General features: G+C 38.1%; 1 protein-coding gene across 1 annotated transcript in view; it reads left to right on the forward strand.

The window, feature by feature from the left end:
- Positions 1 to 12,419, forward strand: part of ARID1B (AT rich interactive domain 1B (SWI1-like)) — a 276,990-nt gene that overhangs the window by 150,203 nt on the left and 114,368 nt on the right. Inside the window, exon 2 of the mRNA XM_008569895.1 lies at positions 7,459 to 7,702. Coding sequence (XP_008568117.1) covers positions 7,459 to 7,702 — 244 coding nt within the window. The remainder of the gene's footprint in view (positions 1 to 7,458; positions 7,703 to 12,419) is intronic.

Here is a 12,419-nt window from a genome sequence, read left to right on the forward strand (position 1 = left end):
ATAAATTTATAAATAAATTTTCTTACCAAGTTATTTTTAAGTTCAAGACTGCTCATATTATGTTAAAAGGTCTATTTGTTGTTCTTTCTGCTCTACGTAACTTCTCAAGTCTGTGGTTCGTAGCAGAAGAGCAAAGAATCTCCCAGGCAGAGTTCAAAAACTGGGACTATTTAAGGAACCCCCTGAAGCCTGTGCAATGGGCAAAAAAAAAACCCTATCATGATGCATATTTCATAATTTTATTGTTTACCACTTGTAAATTTAGAATGGCAGCACATTTCATATCAGGAGTTTCAACCCAAGGATCTTTGAGGATAGCTTTTATTTTAGCTGCTAGTCTTAAAAAAATCAAAAACAATATAATAATTATAATAATATTTATCTATAATAGTGTGCTTAACTCTGACTCCTGCTTTTATAAAGTGTGAGTGTAGCTGATTATAATTGTCCTCTTAAAATGAGAGTTACACATAGTGGAATCTGTGCTTGAAAGAGGATACAAATGCATCCAGTCAAAGTTATTTCCCCAAAAAGTGGTTCTTGGCTACCTCTCTTAAAATGTGTTTTGGCTCATTAACTTTCCTTGTGTTATCCCTTGCTTTGGCTATGGTTTTATCATTTGTGGAACTTGTGACTATTTTTAAATTAGCACCAAACATTTTTTTCCAGTTGAAAAATCATCATTTTCAGTATCATGCCTTACATCTTAAGGCTATACATTGTATATATTGTCGCATATAATGAAGAGATAAATATTTATTTGGACATATTTAAATAAAAAGTAAGGCGCATATAACTTTAAAAGAGGATGCTTTTAAGTTCTAAAAATTAGTACTTGGAAGGATTTTCTTTGGATTCTGTCTTTCTAGTACCTTGCATTTTTTTCCATTTACACAGGAAGTCTAAGCTTTTAACTCAGTTGCTGTCTAGACAAATGAGAGCAGCAGGGGCTTCGGTTGATATCTTAAAATATACTATTACAACACAAGTTTTTGCTGAGAAGCAGCCTATAAGTATCAATGAAATTAAACAGTCACTGTGAGGTTTTTCTTTTTGTGTGTATGTGTCCAATTACTGACTGAATTCTAGTATCAATTTCAAGGTGTATTTCTATCATATGTTCAAAACAATAGCTCCAAAATAAGGCTGGAAGGTATGAAGTGATTTCACAGTGTGTTTCTAAAGGACTAAGAATCTAATGAGGCTGAATACTTGACCTACAGGATGTTAATTGGAAACAGAGATCTGAGAATTCATTGCTAAATTTTAATACTTAAGTCAGTCGTTTTCAGTAGAGCATTTATGGTAAATATTTAGAAATGTTTGCATGTGCTAGATTACTTCATATAGTGTTTGCAGCTGTATTTTACTGTGGAGCTTATAAATTTAGTGACATTTACCAGTGAACAGTCAAATCCATCCTCTTTTTAGCACCACAACTGGCACTAGGAGTCACTGCCCTTAAGAATGTTGGGGTCTAGTTGAGAGAAAAAGAAAAAATACATGCCTATATTTTAGACTTAGTATTCTAAAAAAGAGAAGACATACTATTCCTGCTTTTGAAGATAGCTAAGACTTTTTTGAAGACCATTTAACTGGCATTTTAACCTTTACTTTAAACCCATGGGAAGTCACAGTGAGAAATCATTAACTGTATCCTATTAAAATCCTTAAACAAGAGACCTGAACTAGTCTCATTGATTGAAATAACCTCTCTGTTTCTAATTCAGTGTTTATCCTCATGCTCTCCTGGGGCACTTATGAGCAAGAGATGCCCAAATGTGTGCAGGGCTTGGCAGCTCTATATCAGTGGCTGATCTAATACCATCAACTAATTGTACTGAGAACCATAGCTTAGAGTATTTTGAAGTTCATTTGCTTTTTTAAAAACCCACTTATTTAATTAAGTGAGGGAGTAAAATTTTCTCACTTATTCCCAGTTCTTTAAGATAGTAAAACATCAGCAGTACTGACTGAATTTATCCTTTAGTAAGCTGACTTATGCTAAATTGAATATCATCAAAACCAAAGATGTCTTTTGATGTAGTGAGTCATAATGTATTAATGTAAAATATTTTCAGGGAAGATCATAGACAATATACAGACATGAGGGAATATTTATACTTGATGTTATTATGTCTGTTTTACGTATATGTAGATCTTTAAAAATTCTTCCTGTGTGCCTTCCTTGTGGCATGTTCCCATATATATTTCTTCTCTCACTGCCCTACCCAACCTTGTCCCAATGTATCGAATCAGGAACATATTTGTGCTGTATGTTAATTCATAAATGTTTCTCGTGTCATAATCTGATAAGATTGTTACTGCTCTCTGGTGGTATTTCATTCTAAGCACAGTGAAATCCCTTGTATTTGTCACTTGGGTTAGAATGGAAATTTTACCAGGGCAGAGAGAATGGAGGGGTGTCTTTTCAGAGAACTTTGATTTAAGTTAAGTTTTAAAGTAAAACAGCTTTGTGGGTTTCGGTTTTTGAAACAATGATTTAAAAAAAAAAAAAACAAATTAACCAATGATAATAGGAGTTACATTATTTTTGGTGTGCTGGAAAATATTCAGTATTCTGTCTAAGTGATATCAGATATTAAAAACCCAACTCGATAGTAAAATTTTACCAAATTAAATGACGATGGCAAAATAGTGATTTTACTATGCATGAGCCCATGAAGTCATTGCCTTACCAATTACTACAAAAAAAAGAAGGATTTAAGTGATGCTATGGGGCAGGAGGACTCCAGCCCTTAAAAGAGTCCTCACTGCAATTACCTTACCTGCCAGCTTTCCGGCAAGATAAATGGAAGCAGTGTAGCTTGAAGGTGCCTTGGTTAGCATGAGATGCAGTGAGATCTCTCTGTTCTTTGCAGGCATCGTAGATCTGATAGTACTTATAAAAGAAGAATAGAGTTGGTGCCCTGCTGACTAAATTGTTCTCTAGAGGAGCATTAGTTACAGAGCTTCTTTGTTAACTAGGCTGAATGCTTAAACCGCTGTTGAACTTCTTTTATTAGCATGTTTTAAGATAGCTCTACATATGGATATCCTAAGTGTATGTGCAGGGCGGGAATATTTCTGTATAATTTACATATAAAAGTTACGTGTGTGTATAACAGTAATATCATAATTATATCTTTTTATTACTCTTCTGTTACACTGAGGTCTAGTCAGCACTGAAATTCTGATGACATGTGAACACAAAGAAAGCCACCGTTTTCATGTTTTCCTCTTGATAGTTCCTCGATCAGCTTGTTGAATAACAGAATTGTTTCTGATGCTTTTGCAGCTCAAATGAAGTGTGACTCTTTCAACCAAAACGTGTGACTCTTTCAACCAAAACGTGGAATTTTAAGGGAGGACAGGGAAGGAATTTGTAGGTCATGCAGAGAATTACAAAAATTTCAAAGTAACATTTTGTTTTTTATAAAGAAAGGTTTACATAAAATTATTTAACAATGATGATTTTTTAAAAGTTGAATCTACGTTCTTTTCTATGTTTACCTCCATATGTATTATAATAGAAAATGCTTTTATATCCAGTTATCTACCATTTTTTTTCTCTAAAAAGCATGAAAAGCATATTTCCTCACAACTGATTCTTGTCTGATTGACCCTTGTTTATTAGTAACATCCATTTGTTAGGTATCATATGAGATTCTAACTTGTGGAGGCTAACGCACATCCTTACTGGCAGATACCTTCAAAAAAAGGTAAAGATGACATCTGGTTCTCACTCAGTATTTTTCAGGTGGACGTAGTAATGGACTAGGTTTCCTTTCTTGTTAAAACTTGTACAAATCAAGATGTATAGTAAGGTCATTGTGCAGTTCAGCTGAGGCCTGTCTTAATTCATATTTCCCCCCCAAGGAAGAGGCACAGGCAGTAGAGATGATACTAGTTTATGTGGTTCTTTAATTGGGGTCAGCAAACTTTTTCTCTAAGGGCCAAATAGTAAATATTTTTGGCCTCCTTGGCCATATGGTCTCTGTCACAAGTGCTCTAGTGTTGCCATCCAAAGCAGCCACAAACAATACTTAAAGGAATGGACATGGTCATGTTCTAGTAAAACGTTATGGACACTGTAATTTGAATTTTATATATTTTTTATGTGTCACACAATATTCTTTTAGTTGTTTTTAGTCGTCTGAAAATGTATAGCTTGTGGGCAGAGCAAAAACAGGATCCAGTTTTAGCCCACAGGCCATGGCTTGCAATGTCCTGCATTAAAGAGCCATTGCTGGTGTGTCCCTTTCTGTTTTTCTAAGCTGGTTACATCAGGCTAGGAGGGGAATGCCTTGGAGGCTGTCGAGCTCTTTTACCTGCCTATAATCCTGCCAACTGGGCCAATTGTCAAGCTCTTTTACCTACTCATAATCCTGCTGATTACACCAATTGTCGAGCTCTTTTACCTGCGCATAATCCTGCCGACTACACCAATTGTTGGGCTCTTTTACCTGCTCATAATCCTGCCAACTGGGCCAATTGTCAAGCTAGGGCTTGGTCTGGAGCTCACAGACCCCTCAAGCCTGTTGTCCAGACAGGGTCACAAACCCTTCACATGCCAGGCTGGGTCACCAGACCCCTCACATGCAGGTCTGTGAGCTAGGTAACCGGCCAAAAGGTCCTTAGAGCCATAGGTTTGAGAGCATGGCCCCACGCGGCAGACGCCTGAGGCAGTCAGCGCCAGCCAAGTCATGGCGCTGCACATGCGCACTAACTTTACCCACACACAACTTATTTCCAAAGAATACACTGCACCACCCACAACCAGACCTAAGGCAAGGGGGCCTGATTAAATTATTCTGTTTTCTCAACAGAGGCAAACAGTGGAAGAATTATCTAAGATGCAACCACTCTTTCCCAACCCCACACCTACCCCACCTCTGAGGCCATGCACAGTGATGCAGCCTGGGGGTGTGGCGGAGAGCACTGAAACCATGTCCTGTTTTCTCTTGTAGCACATTGGCATGTGTGCATGTGTACACACCTATTGTACTAAGATTTATGTTGAGGATCTCCAGTAATTGCTTTGATTGCTGGAGTTTGACTATACTATGTTGTATGTAGCATGTTACTTGCTTTAATAACCTTCCTCTGTTTCTACCTGGCTTCACAAAAGTTGCATTCAAATCAGAACCTCTAAATAGGACTGTTGTTGAACCCAATAATGAAGTCAAATACAGAGTCGTACCAGCTGAATATGTGTATGTGTCCTGGGCAAAAATGTTTATATTTTTTATTTCTGAATTCTGAACATCTGATTGAATATACCCCATTTTATATTGGCTATTTGATGATACTCTTTTTAGACATGACATTTTCAATCTACCCTGCTCCTGTTGTGTTGTTTTTCACAAGCAAAATTACTCAGCATTGAAGATTCTGTTCTACTTAGAAAGATGTTATTCTTCTTAGCACCAGACACTTTTTCTGTAACATTCATCTTTTTTGTGAGGTTCCCATCAACTATACTTTAGAATGTATTTTATAATCATTGACAGTTTTGCTGTTAAAAAAAAGTTATTTATATGCTATAACAGATAAACTGTGCAGGGGACTGGGATCCTAATCCCGAGTTTGCTTTGTGACATTTTAGGGTACCCAGAAGAGCTATAACCAGGTCTGCTTTACCTTGCCCCTTTTATAATTTCTTGTCTAGATTTATTCTTAGAATCTTAAACATCTTTCTTCACCAGCTTTCAAAGCCCCAGTTTCAGAAGTCCCAGTAGTAAGTGAGATAAAATTAAACATTAGTAAAATTTAATGAGTGGGGCCAGCCCGGTGGCGCACTGGAGAGTGCGCCGCTTGGGAGCGTGGCAGTGCTCCCGCCGAGGGTTCGGATCCCATGTGGAGACCAGTTCCCACTCACTGGCTGAGTGCGGTGCGGGCGCAACACCGAGGGTCGCGATCCCGTTGCCAGTCCCCGGTACGGGCGCGACACCGAGGGTTGCGATCCTGTTATCGGTCAGTAAAAAAAAAAAAAAAAAGACAAAAAAAGGAAAAAAAAAAAAATTTAATGAGTGGAGGGTATCTATTAGGATTGAATATGCCTTGTAGATGGTATCATACCCGGGTGTTTCTGATTCCTTTCTGCAGTATTTAGTCTTGGATTACCAGGACAAATATCTTTTATACACACTGCAGCTCAGCCATCAGGACTCATTCAGTGCCTTGCTCTTGGCGGTTTGCGGACTTGGTGATGTGGGTGGCACTGCAGTTCTGCACCCACATCCCCAGCACCTGCTGCTGGTGGCCCCATCCTGGGTCAGGGGGCAAAGCAGTGAGGACGGCCAAGAGAAAGTCACCGTCCTCCTCACATTCTGGTGAGGGTGCAGGAGAGTTTCCTCCTTTCCCTCCTCTCATCTTCCCTTTATCATCTTTGGCACCTGTGTTCTGTCCTCAGTAGTGTAACCTTCAACAATAACTTTGACTCTCTGTGTTTCAGTTTTCTGTATGGGTCAAACGGGAATTTTAATAACTGGCTCAGATGGTATTAACAGCATAAAATTGTTATTAAAAGTAAGGTAGGGGCCGGCCCGGTGGCGCACTGCTACAGTGCGCCGCTTGGGAAGCACAGCGGCGCTCCCGCCGAGGGTTCGGATCCCACATACAGACCGGCCGCTCACTGGCTGAGCGAGGTGTGGGAGCAACACCGAGGGTTGCGATCCCGTAGCCGGTCCCAGTCCGGTACGGGCGCAACACTGAGGGTTGCGATCCGTTGCCGGTCACGAAAAAAGACAAAAAGGAAAAAAAAAAAAAGTAAGTTATAACATTAGGACTGCCAACATAACTTCAAAAGGATTTATTTTCACAGTATCATATAAAATACACATATCACTAATTTTATTATAATGGCACTTTGCAGTTACTTAAAATGTAAGAATTTCTCACCACAAAGTTTGGCTAAAATTTTGACTGTTTTTTTTTTTTTTAATAAAATCTTTTATTCATCGTGAATATAAAATTTTGAATAGAAAATAGAATATCCTAGTTTGAAATTCAAACAGTCCTCCAATGTGGAAATCTAAATAAAAGGACCCAAAGCCTGTCGATTTTTAGTTTATTGAAGTAATCATTTTAAGAATCAGGCATTCCATTCATACGGTAAGTCACCACATAGGGTCCTCTCTGTTTTGTATGGCACTTCAACAGGACTGACAGACTAGGTGCTGACAGCTGAAAGGAAAACTGTACAAGGACGGTTTTATGAAAGAGAGGTACAACTGTCCTCATGTTTTTTTTAGGAGATAGCCACAGTCTTATGGGTTCAACCATGAGTGAGTTTATTAAAGTATTCTAATAAAAAGTGGCCATGCTCTGAATTTGGGTATTACCCAGAAAAACTTCATCTCTGAAGGGGGTTGGTTATGATTTTCAAGTAGTCATTTCATTAGATATTGGTTCATGTGATACTCTATTTATATATGCCTTTTCTTTCTTTCTCAGGACCTGTCTGGTTCCATCGATGACCTCCCCACGGGAACAGAAGCAACTCTAAGCTCAGCCGTCAGTGCATCTGGGTCCACGAGCAGCCAAGGGGAGCAGAGCAACCCGGCCCAGTCGCCCTTCTCTCCACACGCGTCCCCCCATCTCTCCAGCATCCCGGGGGGGCCATCACCTTCTCCCGTTGGCTCTCCTGTAGGAAGCAACCAGTCGCGATCTGGCCCAATTTCTCCTGCAAGTATTCCAGGTATTTGCTTTCTTAATAATTATTATTTTACTTGGTAATAGTAACAGATCTAGTGTTCATCAACAGTAACTCACATTTCATTGTTTTATTTTACTATTTAAAAACCTAGTGAGGGGACCACGTACTAGGGATATAACTGAATTCACACCAAAGTGCACGAATCCCTATTTGTAAAGATGAATATAACCACCCATTTAATAAAGTGACCACTTTCATATTTTTAGTTCATATATTTACCTTAAATGATGCCAGAAACACAAAATTATTCATTTTCTTAGCATAAGTTTTGTAATAATTCTGTTAAATAAGATCTCCTGTTGATAAGTGCCACTGAAGTGAGATTGTTGACTTTTATGGATTTATTTTGTGTGGTTCTATATAATATATATCATGGCAGTTATTTTCTAAAAAAATTTTTTTTAATTACTGGGAATTCTTTATTCAAGTGTTTAATGAATAAGCTAACTGGCTATTAGGGGTTTTCTTTCCTAAATTTTTAATTTTAGAAGTGGGGGGACCAGGGTGCTGGCTGGTTAGCCACAGCATTCTGACACCAAGGTTGAAGGTTTGGATCCCCTTACTGGCCAGCCACCATAAAAATAAAATAAAATTTAAATTTAAATTTAAAAAAATAAAATCATTTTTAATTGGCATATAATAATTGTACATATTTATGGGGCTCTGTCGGGTCCGCCGCCAGCTGACCCTAACAGCCCTAGCCTCGTTTTGGTGGGCGAGCGAATGGCCCGGATTCCTCTTTCCCTTCTGTCCCCTTTGGAAGGAGACAGGGGAAGAGAGCCGTGAAGAGAGGTGAGCACAGCCGCCGGCCCCAACCAGCCCAGTTAAAGGACACTCAGATGTGGCGGGGGTTCTGTCGAGCCATTCCATTTATTATCACACAAGCACTTGCTTTTATAGGCAGATGGGGAGGGGAGGTTTTAACATTATCCTATCAGCTTAAAGGTCAAGGGCATGCATCATGTCTCAATGCCTGGCTATTGCAATCACGCAGTGTTCACAAGCACGGATGCGCGTATTTGGCCAATAAGGGCTAAGGCAAGGTTCCCACAAACACCCCCACCCTACTTCCTCCCGGCACCGTCTTAGGCTGCCACGTTAATACGCCCTTGTGGGCCCATAATGGCGCCGCTTATAATGTCACTTAAGGTGGCGTTAGTTTTTAAGGCCCGATAGGGCTCAGTGTGATATTTGGGTATATGTATGCAACATGTAATGACCAAATCAGGCTAATTAGCATGTCCATTACTGCAAACATTTGTCATTTCTTTGTGATGGGAATATTCAAAGTCCTCTCTTCTTGCTAACAAATCATACAATAAATTGTTGCTAACTGTAGTCTAATGTCACATGACATCTAAAATATTTTTAGGTTTTGTTCTTATCAATGTCTGACCATATTCCATCACTGGCAAGTGCCAGAACACATTCGAGGCATTGTTATTGTATAAACTTGACCTTCTCTCTGATAAAAGAGTTCATGTTCCAGTTACCTCTTGTGTTCAGTTATTTCAGTCATCATACATCTTTTGTGTCTTCTGCCTCCTTTTTTATGTTGTTGGGGTTATGTATTTGTTTGGTTATCTATTTGTCAATTGCCTCATCCTCACTCAGCTTTCTTATATCAAACTTCACCTATTCAAACTCACCAAGCAACTAGTTTTCCTTGATCACCAAACTAGATGTAATTTTTTTCTGTGTAACTTTTGCTAACGTGATATAGATGGTTGCCAGAAAGCACTTTCAACTAATCTATCAGAATGGATATTGAATTGCTAATAAATTCTCCGATAATTTATTCTATCCTTAAAAAATCATGGGTGGTAGTTTTACCCCTTTTTACCATTTTACCCCTTTTACATTTTAAAAAAAGTGTATTGTGAGATGTTTATATACTTGTATTTATATATAAACAAACATATGTAACATGATTATTAGGGAACATAACTGTCAAATGAATATTCATGAACCTACCATCCCATTTAAGAATCGGAGTACTACCAGTGCTGTTGTGTTTACCTGTGTGTTCCTTTCTCATCCCAAGCTCTATACCTCTCCCCTGCCTCAAATGTTCTTTGGATATTTTTTTTATCATTCTTTCGATTTTTGATTTTGGCGTTAATTTTAGAATTTTATTACAATCATTCATAGAGTACATGTTGCTAGTTTTATTTAGTTTTTAGCTTTGCAGAAATTTATCATGTTTAAGATGACTGTATAATTTATCATCCAAGCTGACATACTTTTGAGCATGTAAAGGGATGCTATTAATAATTACAGTAGGATAACAGGCACAAACCAAGAAGGTCCTGGGCAAATCGGAAACTATGGTCAGCAGTCATACTGTTTGTGGTCTGCTACAACTTGCTTTTTTAACTAAATATTATGTTTCGAAGATTCATCCATAATTTGAATATACCTATAATTTATTTTGTCTAAAGTGTTTTGATGTTTCTTTTCTTTCAAAAATATTTTTCCTCATAGTGGTTACAGTAAAATCTGCATTAACTGCTTCTAACATGTTTAAAGCAATGAATACTCCATACTCTAGAATTCTTTAGACAGTTTATTTTGTCTAAAGTGTTTTGATGTTTCTTTTCTTTCAAAAATATTTTTCCTCATAGTGGTTACAGTAAAATCTGCATTTAACTGCTTCTAACATGTTTAAAGCAATGAATACTCCATACTCTAGAATTCTTTAGACAGTTTCTGTATTGAGATGGTTTTTGAAGTGTCACCTACATAAATGTTAGAATGTAATAAGTAAAATATTCTAAATTGGGTCAAAAGAACTTTTCTTAATAACCTAAACAAAAACCTTTCTTAGGTGTAAATATATTACAGTTTTTAATTTGAAATCCCTGACATGGGTAGTTAACAATCTGAAGATTTTCAAATCTTATTTCCAAATATGCTTATCATTCCAAATGGGGATGTGTAAACTTTTGTTTTCATCGTTTGCATTTTGACAGGATATAGAACACATAACTCAACAGAAGCGCTCACGTTGGACACGTGGTCCTGGATGATCAAGCATTAAGTTATATCATATATTGTAGAGGAGACAGCTCAGAAAATTTGATTGGTCTCAAAGTCTAGTATTTAGTTGTGTTTTGTGCAGGGTAAAAGTCAATCAGTTATGAACCATTCTTCACATACCTGTAGGTATGAGCATGCAGGGGAGGACAAGGAGTTTAACATCACTTCTCTCTGCTAACTCTCTTTTTAGTACAAAGGTTTTGGCTTTCTTGGGAAGGTGGTTTAAAGCATATAGTTCGTTTTTTAAACTTGTGTCAGAAATGCTGATCACCCAGGGTGTACATTTCATTTCACTGTACTATTCCAAGTTAGTTCCTGTGTAGCCGACATCTCTGCGGTACTTGATAAGGCCATTCAATGAAATTTAGTACAGGGATGAAATCAGGTGGCAAAAGTTTCACCCTTTTTTGGTGGCATACTCTTCAAGTAAATCCTTAACTATCTTTGCTGCATGTGAAGCTATATAGTATCAAATTACATAAAATGTGATAAATTGAACATTTCTAACAAGTATTGTTCTAAGAGTAATAATCTCTTAGAAAATCTGATAAGCAGTTTTGGTATTTGTTCACCTTTCTGTCAAGTGGAATTACAGAGAACATTTGAACTGGGTGGACTTTCATGGTCATCTGATCCCACCTCCTCATTTCACTGTGTGAACTTGAGAGGCCTCACTGCCTCTCAGTCTTGTCCCGTGGTCTTCCTCTTAACCTTCTCAGGCCCAGACTCTTATAATAAGAGAAACCATGGTCATATCTTTTTTTTTAGTTAGAGGAAAAATGGATTCAAGTTAGTGAAAATACGTTATGCTTTTGTGGCAGTTTCTGCATCTGTGAAGACAATAACGGCATCTCATAAGCTTACTGTAAAGGTTAAATGTGTTACCACACATAAGATGCACATGGTAAGCATTCAGTGCATGTCGATTGTTATTGTTGCAATCACAGTTATTGTTATTACTGTAACTGAGACCTAGAGACTTGTTCGTGTTAATTACTTTCCAGAGATATACAGATGGTTTTGGCAGCAAAGTCTTCTGCCAGAGTCTTCTGATTCCTAATCCAGTGGTGTTCTTGTACAATTCAGAGGTCGTGTATATAAAGTATCCAGTGATGCTTTGCTGTGTTTACTGAGATTCTTCGGTGGGCCTGCTAGAGCTAGCCACAAAGGCATAATGTATTTTCACTAACTTGAATACATTTTTTTTTCTAACTAGAAAAACAAAGATAGATCCATGGTTTCTCTTACTGGGGACTGGATAAGAGGAAGACTAGAAGAAAAGGGGAAGACAACACTGTATCCCAGAGAGTAATAGAACTTTTGCTGGTGTCTGTACACATGAAAATTTTGGCTGGACCATTAACTCTGCTTCTCTCAGATCATAGGCAAATTGATTTCTGTGAGATGGGCAGGCAGTCTAAGCATAAAATTTAACAGTAGATGCAGTTCACAGGCCTGGGTGATTTCTCACTCTTTTTTACATCACCTGTGAGCAGTACTCCCCTCTCAGTGGCCCCAGGTGACTCATTGCACAGGCACATGGGTCTGAGGGATGAATGGGAGTTGATATCCAGCCTGCCTTCTTGTGGGAAGGGGCATTTTTTTTCTAATTTCTACAGAGGAACCAGGAGCTCTCAGCAACCTTCTCCTGGACCTTTGG

This window comes from Galeopterus variegatus, unplaced genomic scaffold, assembly GCF_000696425.1.
Source record: "Galeopterus variegatus unplaced genomic scaffold, G_variegatus-3.0.2 Scaffold541, whole genome shotgun sequence".
Taxonomy (NCBI): Eukaryota; Metazoa; Chordata; class Mammalia; order Dermoptera; family Cynocephalidae; genus Galeopterus; species Galeopterus variegatus.